We start from the raw sequence: 18808 nt of genomic DNA, 5'->3' as shown, positions 1-18808 counted from the left end.
TTCCAAACAGTTGTATCTTGACCAAATATTGTCATATCCTAACAACCATACATCAATGGAAAGCTTATTTATTCAGCTTTCAGATGATGTTTAAATCTCAATAAATAAAAAAATTGAACCTCAAGGGTCACATTTATCAAAATATCTTCTTCCACAGAATACATTTACTGGGTGAACTATCCCTTTAACTCTCTACTCAAATCCATCAATATCATACAATATTTCATTCAATATATCATTATAATTTGACATGATTAATTTCCACCGTGGGGCTATCAGGTGACAGTGTAGACAGAGGCTTCAGTGAACATAATTAGTAAACATGAGTGAATTATTAAGAGAGATAGTGTCTGCTCAGTTTCGTATGAGTGTTTAGTGAGGTGGGTGTTGGCTTGTGTAGGAGAGGCGGCCGTATGCCTGACTTACAGGGAATTCATTTCCCCCCGCCCCTGCACCCATGGACCCGCGCTACGCTCGTAGTCCTGTTGCCAGGCAACAGTGCTTGCCTTAAATAACCGGCTGCCGACAGAAATAGAGCAAAGATGTAGGCGGTGTTACTGAGTTCACACAAGGCAATGTCGATTTCCGTGCACACCTTTTGTTTTTGTTTGTTTAAACCGTTTGTTCGTTTATTTGTATATCTGTATATTGTAATGAGAAGGTTGTGTGAGGCTAGAAGGGTTTCTTAGTCATAAAATAAGTTGGGAGACATTCACAGGAAAACCAGTATGTTAAAAGAGCAGTACTCTCCAGAACTTGAAGGAAATAGACAAATATATATATATATATATATATATATATATATATATATATATATATATATATATATATATATATATATATATATATATATACTCACCTAAAGGATTATTAGGAACACTTTTTCAATTTCTCATTAATGCGATTAGCTAATCAACATGGCAGTTGGTTCAATGCATTTAGGGGTGTGGTCCTGGTCAAGACAATATCCTGAACTCCAAACTGAATGTCAGAATGGGAAAGAAAGGTGATGTAAGCAATTTTGAGCATGGCATAGTTGTTGGTGCCAGACGGGCCGGTCTGAGTATTTCACAATCTGCTCAGTTACTGGGATTTTCACGCACAGCCATTTCTATGGTTTACAAAGAATGGTGTGAAAAGGGAAAAGCATCAGTATGCGGCAGTCCTGTGGGCGAAAATGCCTTGTTGATGCTAGTGGTCAGAGGAGAATGGGCTCGATTTCTGTTGAGACATTCAGATGGTAGAGTCAGAATCTGGCATAAACAGAATGAGAACATGGATCCATCATGCCTTGTTACCACTGTGCAGGCTGGTGGTGTAATGGTGTGGGGGATGTTTTATTGGCACAATTTAGGCCCCTTAGTGCCAACTAGGCATCGTTTAAATGCCACGGCCTACCTGACCATTGTTTCTGACCATGTCCATCCTTTTATGTACCCATCCTCTGATGGCTACTTCCAGCAGGATAATGCACCATGTCACAAAGCTCAAATCATTTCAAATTGGTTTCTTGAACATGACAATGAGTTCACTGTACTAAAATGGCCCCCACAGTCACCAGATCTCAACCCAATAGAGGATCTTTGGGATGTGGTGGAACTGGAGCTTGGTGCCCTGGATGTGCATCCCACAAATCTCCATCAACTGCAAGATGCTATCCTATCAATATGGGCCAATGTTTCTAAAGAATGCTTTCAGCACCTTGTTGAATCAATGCCACCTAGAATTTAGGCAGTTCTGAAGGCATAAGGGGGTCAAACACAGTATTAGTATGGTGTTCCTAATAATCCTTTAAGTGAGTGTATATATAGTAATAAGTGCTTTTAAATTAATGAATGAATCGTGATTAATTGCATCTAACATAAAAAGTTGGTATATATATATTAACTACAGTTTTTCGGTTCGGTTTTTTGCTATTCTATTCTTAGGCAACAGTTATGGAGAAAATGTTTTTATTGCAATACGCTTTCTTTATTTTACTTAAAAGACTTGAAAACCCTTACTTAAACTTAAAACTTTACTTTAAAAAACCCTTGTACACATTCCTAGTGTAATGTATAATATAAAATAAATATATATAAAGATTTACAGTGGCAGCTCAGTGATGTACAGTAGCATTTAAGTATGAATTTGAATGAATAAATGTAATCTAAAATTAAAACTACATATTCCTCAATATACAACATTGATTAAAAGCTGCTGTATTAAAGGTCTTTTGAACTCTCCCTTTAAGGACAGCGTGTTCACTAGGCTGCGCTGCGGTCAATTGAAGACCTGGTCACATCTCATATATAGACGCACACGATTTTACTTTCACTTTAGGCAACTGGCTGTGTTTATACATGTGAACCTTGTGCGTATTTGACAGTATTAGCCCAGTAAGACTGTCCAGTAATCGCGTGTTTGACAGATGCTTAGTGTGCGCGCTCAATGCAAAACTTAAGAATTAAGTAAGGCTTTAAAACGTGGGTAAACACCCTTTAACTTTAGTGCATATGATTGGATATTTGCTCATATCAGCGCGTAGACTCATAGGCACACTCAAAAAGAGCCGAAATAAACTGAGAGAAATATTTCAAACGGAGAAAAATGGAAATAATTAATTAAATGCAAAACCGGAAAAAACGCAATTCACCAGCGCGCATTGAACCGTGAATGGCGTACCGAACGGTTCAATGTTATATTTGTGGCATCCCTAATATATACTGTACATACGCATTATTATATACAAATAGATGCAATTAATCGCGATCTAACACATCTTGCCATCTTTGTATGTTTATTTTGAAACTCAAGATGCTATTCCTACTCTGCTTGTTTACCTTCATACCGGCTTCGTTATGCACTAATGATAAAAAATTCCAGTGGTGAGTCCCGCCATCTTTCGGCCATGCTGGACATCTCAGTAGTCATGGCAGAAAGGGACAGCATCCTCATTAGCATTCTGATTTAGAGCCGGTGGTTTCATTCAGTCCAGTCCTGGAGCTGCAGCTACATTAGGATCATCTTTTCTCTCCCGTCCACCCTAGGGTGCTTGGCTGGATGAAGAGTGGCTATTGTTAAGGAGGGAAGACACGGTTGTGTTAAACAAAGAGAAAGTGAATGAGGGCAGAGAATGAACCACCGAATGTCTTTGTAACTTTGTCAAGACAGAGCCCAGAGAGTTTGCAATCTCTCCACGGCTGTAACACCCCTCACTTTATCTCGGATGAAAAGAAGATGCCATTCAAAAGCTAGCTTTTCTCATTATCTAAATAACCTTGTTGTGAAAACGAAAGATGCAGTATGACATTTAAAAAAATGTAATAGTGTGTACTGCCATATTTTGGTGTGTAAAGGTTAAAGAATACAAAGAGGATTAACTGATATTAAAATCCTGGTGGATTCTGATAACTATTTTCATGTTATGGTTAAATACATAAAAAATAAATCACAAAATATTTTGCTAATATCAGTTGTTTTAAAGTAAATTTAAGCATTACAATATAATTTACAGTATAACAATTTATTTTGAGATATATTAGATTACATTTAACAGTGTTACTGAAATATTAGCATTTCTAAAGATTAAATAAAAGCGAGTGTTAGATGAATGTGAAGGTAATCTAAATGTAAGAATCGCATTCAAAAGTTTTGGGTATTAACTTTTTTTTATTTAGCAAAGGATGCAAAAATTCTATTTCAAATAAAATTCTTATGAACTTTCTTGTCATCAAAGAACGTATAGCAGGACAAGTATTTTCAACTTTGATAATAAAATTACTATTACTGTATTTTTTTATATAAATATAAAAAAAGTCAAAGTTGACCAAAATTATTTCAGTATATTGTGTATCTCTATTAAAAAATGGTGGAATTTAGACAGCTTTTTTTTGTGTGTATTTTGAAAAGTTTTGGAATTAAACAAATTTATTTGTATTAAATTAAAATGAAAGTTTGCCAGTAATTTAAAAATGGACGAATATCAAAGTATTCAGTCTGAACAATAGATCGGTCAGTGATGAGTCTCAAATCCACGTTATAATCGTTCATAACCTGGATGGTGCATGGTCACACCTAACTTAATGCCAGAGAGCTTGATTTTGAGGGAGTAAAGGGTTTGGTTGAGCAGTAATGGTTAATGCTGTGTGTTTCTATCTGTTTAGAATGAGAGCTCTAGAATGGACAGCATGATTATTGACGAGATGCCTTCGCTCTGTACTCCTGTCCGCAAGGTTGGACGGCCTGGCCGCAAACGCAAGCACCTCCCCGTGAGTATCCTAGAGACTGAGCTCTCAACACTCAACCAAACCACAAAACACCCAACTTCCCATGGGAATCGGTTTGTTTTTGATTATCCACCAGGCTCTAGTGGTTGGGAACAGGTAAACAGGCAAACATGTGGTTGCGGGTATTGACATGGGGCACCTGACAAATAGTTTGAAATTGATCAAACTTGTGATTTGCACCCGGCGGACAACCAAACAGATAAACAATCCTATAGACAATAGACCCGAGCCAATTCTAGGGATCAAAAATACTTCACTTGTGCATTTACAACCACATAGCATTGCACTAAAATCCGTTTTAGCCATGATTTTGTTGTCTGAGACTTATTTCTATGATCATAAATGATTTCTGTTGTCAGAAGGCAATAGATTTTGAGGCAATAGAGTGTGACATGTTCACTTAGTGTGAATGAATAGTCTGTGCAATGACTCAATAGGACTGTTGAATTTTGAACACTCGGTGTACGTATGAAACGACTGTTCAAAATTCTGCCACCACTCACATAGAGTTCATACTCTCAGTGCTGATTATTTGTTTCCAATTGGAATCTGATCAAATGATTAACTGTCCACATTATGTATCGTAACTGTTTGAGGTTTGTGTCCCATTCCGCACTTAAAATGTTATATTGTCATTTTCTGCTCATCAGGCACTTTGTAACAACACAACCTTGTTTCTGCAGTGACTTTTAGCATGTATCCTATACGTGGTGTGAGAAAGTCAATTGAACCTTGTAAAAGCTGATCAGAGTGGTCAGGCTGAATTCCAGAAATGCAAATAGTTTTTTTTACACCACAAATAAATTTAGCTCGAAACAGATTTGTAAAAATGTCATGTTATTTTTTTTGCCATTCACAAATAATTTGTCCCAAATAATTGTTCTAACTTAGGCTTAACCTTAGGCTGGAAGATTGCTAATTGTGCATTTTTTAGTAATATGTTTACCTTTTCGTGGCTTGTATAAAGTCTATGTAACATATACAGAAATATTACAATTAGGGCTGTCAATAAATCATTTTTTTTAATCGTGATTAATCACATATTGTCATGAGTTAACTCGCGATTAATCGCAACTTAATCGCACATTTTTAACAGTTCTAAATGTATCTTAAATTAATGTTTCAAGTATTTAATACTCTAATCAACATGGGTATGGACAAATATGCATGCTTTATGCAAATAGATAGTGAAAAAGATAAAGCAAAAAGATTAGTGAAACCATACTCAGCAAAGCATGAAGACTAGACATGCATCAAAGGTCATAGATTTTTTGCAAAGAACTTGTTAACCTAAGCTTAAAAATTCTGAATAAGCAGTGATTTCTCTCATTTTAAGAATATAAATAAAGGGAGTTTTTACACTGGCAGTTAAGTTTAGAATAGGGCACAGTTCGTATGAAAAATTGGTAATGTGAAAGCTGTCATGTGGACCTGGGAGCGCACCAGTATCACACCATACCTGGAGGAGGTTGTAACGAGTAGGAATATAGTGTGGCCCCTTTAAGAGCTGCGCACTATTGAACTGCCGGTATTTTGTGTGTGTGTGTGTGTGCCTAACTGTGCCGCGATTCACTTGAACAGTGTGAGAAACACGGACTTGGGAGCGCTATTGTTCAGAAAAGAAACCTGCGTATTCGTTTTAGCCGATTGTAATCTAGTTCAATAAAACACATGTAGTGTAAGTGGTGATGGTGTTAATGATTTACCTCGGACATGAGCGAGAGTGAGCTTGCAGTGTATTCACGCATCGCGCTCGGACTGCAGAGAATGTGCTCAGTGTAAAAATGCACTTTTCTTTCGACCTGGAACTCTAATAAAAGTTAAACAGAAAATATGGTAGCTTATGTTGGCTATAACTGCCCTTGTTTCAGAATAGTAATGTTAATGTTAACCCTTTTCTTTCCCTATTGATGTTTGCTGCTGCATCCTTTAGGTCTATGGCTTATCTGGATGTCTCCAAATATGGGCTAGGCCATGGATCAAACAGAAAATGTTCGCTGCGGTAATCGCGCATTAATAAAATGAGGGCCGTTAAAATTAATTTGCATTAACGTGTTAATTTTGACAGCCCCAATTACAATATAGATTGCTCTTTTTCTCTCTGTTTGCACTGTTTTTAAACACCAAACTTCAAACTTATCGACACATTCTCAAGGTGAACTTTCACCTGTATGGTTATTTTTGGCTCTGGTATTAAGATGCGACTTGGTCGATCGGAAGAAGTGGACGAGGGAGACACGTACCCATTTACCTGGTATTTTAATCCGTCTCTTTTGCCCACTTTCAACCACTTCTGTCCTGATTTTCATTGAGGGGAGGGTCTATTGGCAGGTAAATGAATGGGTTTTTCACATCTTTCGATCTAATGGACAAAAATAAACGAATAATAATGAACGAACCAAGAGATGACGGGAAAACATGGAGAGCATGAGCTTTCACTTCTGCTCTGACAACCGCAAGACAACGCATGATGCGGTGTGCACGTGTTAAAAAGCATTCTTTTCCTCCTGTTCGAATGCATTCGACCATATGAGCGTTGTACACTACAAAAGCAATCCGGTCGAATGTGTTTTCGACTACTAAGTGGTCAAAAGTAGACAAGCTCAAAATGATTTACACCCCGTTTACACCTCTTTTTTAGAGTCGTCCATTTGTGATCCCACAAAACGCATCTTTATACCAGGTGTAAACAGGGCCTTAGATTCAAAGTGGGGTTTGAACTTGAGAAGGCAAGTACAGAATGATGGGTCTGGTGCTTTTCGTACGGTTTGTGACCAGCTGAATCGCTTTTCAATCGTGGCTAGATGTCAGAATGATGTACATAATGATGCTCTCGCTGTTTTCCGTACAGTGTGCGACCGGCTTTGTCATTGCTGATTTGTGGCTAATTGTCTCGGCTACAATTGATCATCATACAGTCTGATATGAATCGCTGTACGCTGGGTTTTTTTGTAAAGAAAATCACACATTGTATTGTGGACATAAATGTTTGTGCTCTTGCCTGTTTTGCACCTTCCTGACAAACCACTCAGGGCCATCGTTAGGGAAGGAACCAATTGGGAAATGTTGTCCCGGTTCCCGGTACTTCACTAAACTCTCACAGTTTAGCCTACTCATTGGGTCTTAAGGAGAAGTCATGAAACCTTTGTCCTAGACACTGTGAAAATTGGGGAATGAATGCTTGGAGTAAGTCAGTTCTTTTTCTTTTTTTTCAGTCCCTAGGTAAATGCCCCCCAACCCCCAGCTTCTCCGGAGCCAGTATTCCTGTTTTTGAAAATAATCTGCACTCTTGCATAATTAATCCAGTGAGGGCATGTCAGGGCATGTGGATGTACAGTTGCCCCACATCCTTTCCTGCCTTCCCCTAAGGACTTTGTGATTGTATTATCCTCCTATCTCGTTCCTTCAACAGATAATTGCGGTCCTGCAAGGAGAGTGATGTCTTACTCTGTGAAATGTAAGCCATGTGATGACAGATAGAATAATGTTTGAGTCATCTCTCATAGAGGTGCTCACTGCTGATGTGTGGAACTTTATTTGCACTCTATGTTTGACTATCTTGCTGAAATGCCTTTGGAATAGTGAAGCCACCTGAGGAAGACGAAGCTCTAAGTGACTTATCAAGAGTGATGACCAGAACTTAGAAAACTGACTATAATTTTTCAATCTTTTCCACAGTTATATTTTTAGACAGGGAAGAGCTCTGACTTTAAAAACATCGCCCCTCCATGCTGCCCCATCCGCATTTCCAAACTTCTGCTCAGCAGATACACATGAGGGGGATTGTTTCTAGGTCACATAAGGAAGGTGCTAATATCAAAGCATACCGCATTGTTTTGATCACTGGACTGCAGCCAGTGCCATTGTTTCACGGTTTTCCTGGCTTTTTTGTAATCAATTGGACATAAGGGCTAGATTTTTTTGTAATTTGTAATGTAAGTTGCTCATGCAAAACATGCCACCAAAATGCTTGGTGAGGTAGGTGGTTTCCAGGACTTTGCAATGTGGTTGCTAGGGTATTCTGAGTGGTTGCTAAGGTGTTGCTATGGTGCTCTTAAAGGGAAAGTTCACCCAAAAATGAAAGTTCTGTCTTCACTTAAGTCGTAATCAATTGGACATAAGGGCTAGATTTTTTTTTTGTAATTTGTAATGTAAGTTTCTCATGCAAAACGTGCCACCGCAATGCTTGGTGAGGTAGGTGGTTGCCAGGACTTTGCAATGTGGTTGCTAGGGTATTCGGAGTGGTTGCTAAGGTGTTGCTATGGTGTTCTTAAAGGGACAGTTCACCCAAAAATTTCAGTTCTATCTTCACTTAAGTCGTTCCAAACACGCACAACTGATTTTCTTCTGTCGGACCTAAAAGAAGATGTGTGTGTGTCCATATGCGGTTTGTTAGACATCATCTCAGTGGAAGAAAAAGTTGCAATGCCCAATTCACAAAAAAAGAAAGAAAAAAAAAGAATCACATTAATCCGCTTTTTTTTATTTTTATGAGTTAGTAAAAAAGATAACAAAACAGACGTTTTTAATTTATGACTAATTTGAATGAAATTAACCCGAAACCAAATTGTATTCTTCAGGTTTTTGAGCTTTACCTACATACATCAGTCTGCTGACTGGTTGTTCATATTACAATGTGTAATTAAAGATACAGTACATATTCACTGCATATTTTTTGGTCAGTTAATAATAGTGTTCTAAAAAAATTATCACAAAATATATTGTTAAACCGGATGTAAATGAAACATAATGATACAATGATAGCCTAATTAGCTCATCATTTTATTGTGCACTATTTTTCCCATTCAGTCATGATTGCTAGAGTGCAAATATTAATTTGGTACACATTTACATTAAATAACAGTTCATGAAAGAATATCTCAGACAGATTTGTTTCTCACTGACTGTTTTTTTTGTTTTGTTTTTTTGTCTGGACTGCTTTTTATCCCAAGAGCCTCTTGATGATATTTTGGTCTCTAGAATGATTCGGGTCCCTCCCTAAATGGCTATGGAATTTTTCCCCCTTTCCATCAGGCAAGAATCATAAGTCCAGAAATCAGTCCATAAATCACTTTAAAAAAAAGTGAGCCTCAAGTTTCGAGGTATCATTCATGTCTGTTGTATTTAACTCTCATTTTAATCTAACTGTGTGTAATAGTAATAGTGATGCCAATGGACTTTTATCAATGAGCCACAATTTGTGTTTCATTAATACATCATATGTAATACAGACACCCCTGCTTTCTTTTTATAGAGACTTCGGGGGTCTTCAAAATGTTTTTCTCACAGCACCAACTGACTCCCCTCAGACGCACGAATAACATTCCTCCCATACCACCTCCCCTCTGTAATGTCCAATGAAAAACGAAGCATAGGAAAAATATACAGTAAGAAAGTAGGAACTCAGAATCCAGCATTTGTGGGCGGCACGCCGCTGTTAGTGAATCCTGCTGTTAATGAAGTTTTCTAAAGTCACCCAGAGTCTTGCTACGACAAGTTAGAACATCAAAGGTATGATGTTGAACAACTTGACTGTTTTTAATTCTTCTGTCATCCTTCACATGACACAAGACAGTGACACAATCACTCCTGATTGAGATCCAACAATCCAGCAGCTGTTTCAGGAGATTCTGTCTTTCCTTTCATTAGAGTAGAGTAACGGTTGTGTTGTGTCAGATCACTGTTCTCTCTTTCGTGAGAATGGCTTTGACATCCGAGGCAGTGAGGCAAAGCGGCAGCTGTTCCGCTAAAAAGAAATGCCACCATCAGATTGGCGGTTCAGCTCACCATGGGCTCCCAGTCTGTTTGTCTCTGTATCGCCAGCCTCTCGTGTCACTCTGGCTTCCCGCGCACATGGTAAGCAGGTGGTGGAGCTGATGAGTGATGTATGTCAAGGTTATAGATTAATGACTTGCTTTACAGTAGACATAGACATACAGCACAGGGCCTTTGTGAAGGTTAAAGTGACTTGACAGCATATTTATCTATACATACACTACCTTTCTTTAAAGCTTAGGAAAGATAAAAGTAAGGTTAAAAAAAATCAGCAAGGACACATTCAATTGATCAAAAGAGACAATTTATAATATTACAAAAGATTTTAGAAAAAAAATTTCTTTGAAGTATCCTACAAAATGCATCATAGTTTCCATAAAAATATTAAAGGGATAGTTCACCCAAAAACACAAATAAGAAGATATTTGGAAGGATGTTTGTAACAAAGCAGATAACGCAACCATTCACTACCATAGTATTTTTCCCCTACTATTAGTGAATGGTTGCTTTATCTGCTTGGTTGCAAACATTTTTCCAAATACCTTATTTTGTGTTCAGCAGAACAGAGAAACTCATACAGGTTTGGAACAACATGAGGGTGAGTAAATGATGACAGAATTTTCATTTTTGGGTGAACTATCCCTTCAAGCTAGACTGGGTAAACCCAGCCTGATCTGCCGGCGATTTGATGTCACCCGGCAACTCGGTCTGTAAACCTGTACATTCATTTCTACTGCTTTGTTACACTTTTGCGGCAACCAACCACAGACTGGCTTATCCACCTGGCATGCTATGGGCGGGTTTCACAATGACAGATAGAGAAACGTTGGGTCGTTGCCTGTTAATCACGCCTCTTGTGGTCTGATTGGTTGAATGACTATCCAATTGCGTACAGAGTCATTTGAATAATGCCAGTTGATTACGCCCATTGTGCAGTAAAAAATACAGAGCAGACTTCCCAGACCAATGTTCAATTTTAAATTGAGCTTGGTCTGGTGATAGCCAGACAACCTTTAAGCAGCACAACTGTTTTCAACATACTAATAAGAAATGTTTCTCGAGCACCAATTAGAATGATTTCCCCAGGACCATGTGAGACTGAAGACTGGAGTAATTGCTAACTTGTCATCACAGGAATAAATTGCATTTCAAAATATATTAACAGTATTTTGATTAATTAAGTGCAGCCTCTATGAGCATAATAGACTTACACACTGATCTTACCGTCCAAATCTTGTGTCTGGGATGTGCACAAAATGACTCTGAAATGTCACTTGCACAAGTTTTTATCATATAACAAAAGTTTTTTTTCTGTCAAATACAAAGCAGACTTTTTTACCAATGTGCTGGTCGTACTTTTCAATGCAATTACAGTGAATGCGGAATGAAGCTTAGTCCCATAAAAATGGTTTAAATGAATTGTGTGCTGTATTCCAAGTCTTTTGAAGTTATACGATAGATTTATGTGAGGAACAAACTAAAGTCATTACTAAATCTGTCTCTCAAGTGAGCTTTAACTGTTGTGACCAGAGCATTGAGTCAGTGAGAAACAAATGAGTCAATAGCACTTATGATTGACTCACACGCAGAGAAAAAAGATGTCAAAATTGTACCTTTATGGGTACAACAGCTTGTCACTGGGGCAGCACCCTTTTTGTTCCTTTTTTACTCCTAATATTAGTACCTTAGAGTACAAATGCATACCTTAAGGTACTGCTATGAGCCTTTTTGTGGTAAAAAAGAAGGTACAAATAAGTCCTTTTAAAGTTACTGTCCCAGAGACAAGCTGTTGCACTCTTAAAGTTATTTTGACACTTTTTTTTCTCTGTGAGTGAATCATGAGTGCTATTGTTAAATAATACTACAACTAAAAAATTAAAACTACCTTTCAGCTAAAATAATTTGAAGTAGAAATATTTTACAAATTGACAAAAGCACATATCAAAATTACTAAAACTAATATTAAAAGATATAACTGGACGGTTTTATGAAACTGATAATCTGATTAATTGAAAAGATCTGACTCAAAACAATGATTCATTTTTGAGACACAATGAGACACAATTTCTTCTCATGAAGACACACAAAGCAAAGGCTTCTGAGGACATGAAATCTGGCATCTTATGAGCTGCTTTTATGATAATTGTGTTGTTTATGAAGCTTTAATTCTCTGCTCTCTATGCCTATGCTGCAGTAATTGTAGAACTAGATTGTTATCGTCCTGTTTTGTGTTCCTTTGTAGACAGATGCATAGAAACAGTGTAGTCCCATTACACTTAATGTGTAGGAAGAGAGCTTCCGCGTCGTCTTTGTTTCAGATTAGATTAGATGGTTCAGATAGGTAGTTTAGATGTCAAGGCAAGGACATCGGAAATGGCCTTATATAGAGCAGATGAAAGATGTCTAGACTGCAAATGAAAGATTTGACTTTTTACTGCAAATTGGGTCTTACTCTTTAATTTGTGTTCTGTGATTCATAACCATTTCAAAGTATTTATTTTATTTTGGGCCTTTTTGCCTTTATTTACAGGATAGAACAGGATTGACAAGGAAGTGAGATGAGCCAACAGCTCTTATATGTCATGTGCACATGCACATTCCGCTACCACATAAACGCACCTTTCAAATGCATCGTCTTCACAGGCTTCATGCAAAAGTAAACATACAGAGCAAACAGTGTGGTCTGATTCATAAACAAATGATGCTTTTAATGCATCCGCTCAGGCCAAATGAATTGCTAGTTTCTTGATATGCCAGAGTGGTTGCTCAATAATATCTGACTACCAGTATTTGACTTTGTGCAGTTAAAGATACACATTAAAAAATGGTACTTTAATTAAAAATAATAATAGAGTTGAAAATGAGTTGAAATAGAGTTTATTTATTTTCCTCCTCTGGTACATATGTAATATATATATATATATATATATATATATATATATATATATATATATATATATATATATATATATATATATATATATATATATATATATATATAATATAGTTTTTATATGAACCTGTTTAAGTGACTGTTCTGGTTCTGGTTATTAAACTTGTTTTTGCAGGTGGACTTTGATACAGTAATGAAGCTGTAATCATGAAATTGTCATGTTTAATCATGTTTTTGGTCAATTTGGTTTGTTGTGTGCTAGAGGGCAAATATAATTAAAATATTGAATCCATTGTACCGTAGGGAGCTGCTATTGTTTATCAGAGCTTCTGATTTATAATAGGTTAGCGATGCATGACAGTCCAATCCGATTATGTATTTTTCTGCTGCAGGTGGAGTGTTACGGGCCAATGAATCAGCTGGTGGGCGTGACTAAGCAGCACAAAGGGGTGGAGCTCCAATCGTCTTTGCAGTCTCAGAATGGAGATGTTAAGAGGCATGAGAACAAATCGTGTGAAGGTCGCCACCCCAAGCTGGACAAGTATGCTACGGAAAACGGACTCCCACGGCAGTCGGGCTGTCGGGCTGAGTCTGTCTCTGATTCAAGCCTGAGCCCATCCCTGGAGAACGGATTTGTTGCCAGCCAGGACTCCGAGACGTACGAAGAGGAGAAACTGCCAACTCTGCCTCGCAAGAAACGAGGGAGACGGAAACTGGAGCGGCCGACTAAATGTGAGTTATGCTCAACCTTCCTTAGCATCATGTTTCACAGCTGTCTGCTCACTGAGCCACTTGTGGGCCCAAGGCCAAGAACTTGTCATCATTATAATAAAAAAAATGCAATATTTAGTCACAAAACAAGTAGGATTGTAAAATGGTTTTGGAGGCTTTGCAGGTGCCATTGACTCGAAGGACAAATAATCATTGTTAAATAAGTGCATTAATATGCAAATCAGGGTAATTACGCTCCCAAAAATTACATTTGCAAACAAAAGCCACCAGCCTCCCACACTGTGTAGAGAAGCGATTTGGCAGGAGTCTCTTCAGCAGCGTTTCATATAGGATTTTATTTTTACAATGAGGGGACCAACAACCCCTCCCACATATCCTTGTTTTCCAGCATGTTGAGGGCCCGAGCACCGATGTTGCATGAACCCTCTTGGAATCGCTCCATTTAAAAAAAACATTTACCACCATAATTGTGTTCTGAATGTTTATCTTTGCATTTTACACTTTTTTAGTCATATGAGCAACCAGTCAGTAATCACACCACTTGATTTCACTGTATTCACCTTGTTTTATTTTGCTTATTGAAATGTTGTTTTAATATGAAAACATAAGCAGTACAGAACACATTCCGAACATCTAGAACTTCACGCACCCCGGTAACTTAAAATAAAACTCAGGCAAGTTTAAAAAAAAAATGTTTTTTACAAGCTGTTCAAACACTGAACATCAAAAAAGTGATTAATACATGACAATTCTGAATTGTGCTGTAATTCTATTTGTGTGCTGTCACATAAGAAAACACAATAGAAAATTGTGTTGGCAGTTAGTTTTCGGTATATTATTGCATAGCATCTTTTTTAAAATCATATTACAATTCACAAGCTAACATCTTGGCTAAAATGTGTTTTGTTTTTTTGTTTTTTCATGGCACTGCATGTTAATCAGTGATGCAGAGATACTCCTGAATATCGGTGTGCTCCAGTGTGATGGAGATGACAATTATCAGATCTCTCTCTCTCTCTCTCCCTCCCTCTCTCTTTCTCCATACTTTGGGGTCAGGCATTGACCTCGGTGAGAGCCGTAAGTGAAGGCTGGGTCGACAGCCGTCTCCATCCTGGCAGCCTGCCTTGATTGGGTGCAGTGCACAGAGAGACAGCAGCTCTCTGTTGTGACCACTCTTTTAGAGGGGGCCATGCCAGGTGAATGGCACAATGCCCAGGGCACTTACACACTGATCCTACATCAGTCTCCTTTAACCCACTTTAAGATGATAGACGCCAACTTGTAGGACTTTGTAAAAAGCTATAAAGTCTAGGCACTCCATTTATAATACTTTGAAAATCCAGTAAACCGTCACATACCAAATAATTTAAGCATCTGTTGTTTGTTAGCACTGCTAATAATACTATAAAGGTGCATTTACACTGACTGAATTGCCATGTTATTGGTTTTTCTTCCACACATGTCCCAAATCACACACTCGAATCGGATTTGTGCCCAGTCCCGTAGATGTCCTAAATGTCATTTCAGACTATTTTCCAGCTTTTCATGTGGCAGTTTTCAAGCTTTCTCTTCCTCTGCCGTTGCTAGGATTGTCTGACCATAATGTGGTCAATCTGTACTGTTTGGGAAACTTGAATTTTCTGATTGAGTCAGTTGTAAGAGACAGTTTCTTTGATGTGTAACTAAAATAGATGTCTACCGCAATACATCCAAATGAACCTGAAGTGAATCAGTCAGGAGCCTGTGAATCGGAACTGAAGCAAATTGAGAAATGTGCATTGACACCCAGCCCTGTCAGATGCCTTAATGTTATTGGAATGCAGTATAAATGTAGCCTAGAAATCTAATCGCACCCTAGCGGCAGCAAATTTAATTTGCCCGCAAGTGTCGTCTAGGAACTCTCAATACCATTCTGAGCTGTGTTCCTCAAAATCTGGACGGCCCAATCACATCGTGTATAGAGTCGGCGGGCGGGGCCATAATGACGACGGCCGAGTTGCATTTGCGTGCTTCTAGTAAACACAGAAACTGGCGAATGGCGGCGGTCTTTTGAATCAGCTCTGACCGCGACTCTGGAAGACTTGGAGTTAAGCTTTTCTCTGAGATAAGAACAAAGAACGGCACTGAAGTCATTCTTAAAAAGGGTAGATGTGTTCGTAGTTTAGCCGACTGGATACGGCGAATGTTTAATTAGTCAGGGAGCTCTTCTTCACCTTCGTTGCTCTGTTTGGTGTAGTAGCGCTATCCTATCGCGTGCAGAGGGAGTTTGAAAGACAACCGTTTATCCCGCCCCTCGGATTGAGCCCTGTCTATGGTGAGTTTCCAGACCAAACATCTTGAAGTGGGTCTGGCTTGTCAGGCTAGTATAAATGGCTATAGCATTAGAAAATTTGACAAAGAAATTAAATTAAATTAAATTGCAGTAAATATAAGATTTGTGATATTTGATTGAGTAAATGATGACCGAATTGTATGCCTTTAACAATTTAAAGAGGACTTTACTTGTAAGGAACCATCTAGCGTTCCTGGCCTACCTTATTGATTGATTGGATGCAGTTGCACCAATTATAATTTTTCATGGCTGATTCCAATACCTGATTTTTTGCAAGGTGGGTTACCTGGTTGAATTATGTTAAATTACACTACATGAAACATATCTTCACAAAACAAAAAGAGCAGACAGACAAAATGCAAATTCACTCTGACAGTAGGTGCCACTTATGGAACAGCAGCGAAATGGCATTGGTTAACCAATATACACAAAGCAGTGCTGCGCTTATAAACACTACTTTAATAAGCATTATACGGAGGTAAGGGGAAAATAAAATAAAAATGAGTTCCCTTCCGAGATACTCCCTACCACAATTAAATACTTATATTTTTCTTCCAATATTGTGATTCATGAACAGTGAGTTTGCTGTGCCTGGTTTAGTTTTCTCCTGCCTCTGGCATGTGTTACACACCTCATAATATTTCCACACAGCTCAAATTTTGGGAAATGACTGCAATGGACAGAGACTGGCCAAAATAAAACAAACCGTCTGGTTGCTGATCGTGTGTTTGGAACTAAAACCAGACGATTGATGGCCAGTCCGCTAGTGCGTCTCTAATAAACAGGACAGCTCTTGGGTCCTGATCAATGTGTTGAAGACAGTTTCTGCATAATGCTGATCTGTTTTGCCGAGCTCAGTACAATCCCAGATTCCAACAACAAAGCTGTCTTACAGTTTGCCAGACTTCATTAACTCAACCCTGATGCCAATCAGTACTAATCGCTAAAAGATTATCACACTACACACCTTTGTCAAACGTAATTCAATCCCACCAGAGATTTTATTGATTTATTAACTCCTTAGAGTCAAAATGAAAAATCTTGCTCTGATTGACAGGCAATAGGCAAGTCGTCCAATACCTGTCATTTTTTTAAATACCTCTTACCCTGAGGACACAGGATGGATTTTAGTCCAGCGATGGGGAACTGAACGCTCTGAACACGCAGGCTGGCATGTGCACAAACTGGTATGCTGGAGGCTTGATGGGCACAGCGTGCCAACCACGCTCACAAACCCACTGACCTTGGCAGTCTCGGCGGAATTAACCCTTTCCTCACCGTACCGACGGGTTACTTATTCCCGTCGAGCGACGGAGAAACGAGGAAGAGAAAGAAAGCTGCAGCAAGAGAGGATTTGCACATGCTGTAAATGTGTAGAGGACTCGTGGGTCAAGCCCTTTTGTTTTCGGTGTGTGTGTGTGGTACTTCACTGGCAGGCTTTTGATGGCTCTTGTGAAGAAAACAAGCTCTCAGGTTTTGCCCATGGCCTTTCCACGCTCAAGTGTTGTGATGTGGCTGGGTGATGGCGCTTTGATAGACTTCAAACAAATCCTCCTTAGGCTAGTGGGTTATTAAAATGGATGCTGTCTACTTCTTTTGGCATCATGTCAGTATAGAGACATCATTAATATGCTGTCACAGATTGTCTGTAAGCCTGGTCCAAACATACCAGTATCTATTTATTTGAAGTTGCCCTGTTCATTATCCACGCTTAATGATTATCAAAATGAGGTATTTAGGACTCTTTCATGCACTTATCATTTAAGGCTCTTTCATGCCTTGGTGCTTTAGGCATATATCAGAAACATTCTTTCATAATGCAGTTTAAAGGGTCATGAAACCCCCTGTTTCAGCAGCAGGCAGTTCTCACCACAGTTTTGAAAAAGGCTATCAAAGTGGGCGTGGTTTAGTGGCGGAGTGGAAGGGGGTGAGGGGAGACTGAGAGGTGACGGCACAGCAACAGCTTTTTCTGATTTTATTTCGCTTTCATTAAAAGCATCAAAGCGTCCCACAAATGCAAATTCAATGCACAATTAAATGCACAGCCATTCGCAATTTGTTCTCTGCTTTGAAAATACATGTGAACACGCTGTTGTATAGCTTTGATAACTTTTGAGGCTTATTTTGTGGAGTTGTATATGCCGTTTGGTCAGTTAAATAGCCGTGAAGAGCGGTTAAACTCTCAATGCGGACGAATCGCGTTTGTGTGAAGACTCAGGATCTATTGAAGAGAACGCAGGCAACGCAGACATTCATACAAAGCGGAAAAAAAACACTCGTTTTTGATCGATTAATGCATCTCTCACTTACTGTATGAGATCTCACTGTTTAAAGCATAGACCGTAAAAAAATAAGGACGACTCGACATCATCCGTTTCCGCTTGCCATATTTGAAGCTTTCAGGCGGGGTGCACGGCGCGAACATCTTGGGACCGAATCTGCGCAGTAGCGATTTCGGGACCGGAGTTGCGCAGTAGAGCGCAGGAAGTAGAGCAGGAAGTACAGTTGCGATATCAAAAGCCCGCCCACACTCTCGCAGATGCAGAACAATTAATTATGTTGGTGTGAAATAAACAGTTATGGAAATGTAGAAATTAAAGCTAAAGCTCTAATCTGCTCCCAAAAATGTCGAAAAAAGTCTGTTAGTGCCTCAGTGACAACTTCACTCAGAGAAACCGTCAGTCTCAGCTGTCAATCATGATGTCACACCCCCCGTTTTTATAGCATCAAATAACTAACTCAAACTAAACTTATTTTTAAAACGAACACCTGAAATGAAATCATCGTGATGATAACTGCCTTCAGTGA

General features: G+C 38.7%; 1 protein-coding gene across 2 annotated transcripts in view; it reads left to right on the top strand.

Moving 5' to 3' along the window:
• The window catches only part of dnmt3ab (DNA (cytosine-5-)-methyltransferase 3 alpha b), a 63318-nt gene that overhangs the window by 2396 nt on the left and 42114 nt on the right, over positions 1–18808 (top strand). For both annotated transcript variants that reach the window (XM_067455371.1, XM_067455372.1), the window contains exons 3-4: positions 4146–4250; positions 13329–13668. In XM_067455371.1, the coding sequence (XP_067311472.1) occupies positions 4146–4250; positions 13329–13668 (445 nt within the window). The remainder of the gene's footprint in view (positions 1–4145; positions 4251–13328; positions 13669–18808) is intronic.

Source organism: Pseudorasbora parva, chromosome 10 (genome assembly GCF_024679245.1).
Source record: "Pseudorasbora parva isolate DD20220531a chromosome 10, ASM2467924v1, whole genome shotgun sequence".
In the NCBI taxonomy this organism is placed as follows: Eukaryota; Metazoa; Chordata; class Actinopteri; order Cypriniformes; family Gobionidae; genus Pseudorasbora; species Pseudorasbora parva.
Note: the sequence above shows the minus strand (reverse complement) of the source record. Positions and strands in the feature narration are given on the sequence as shown.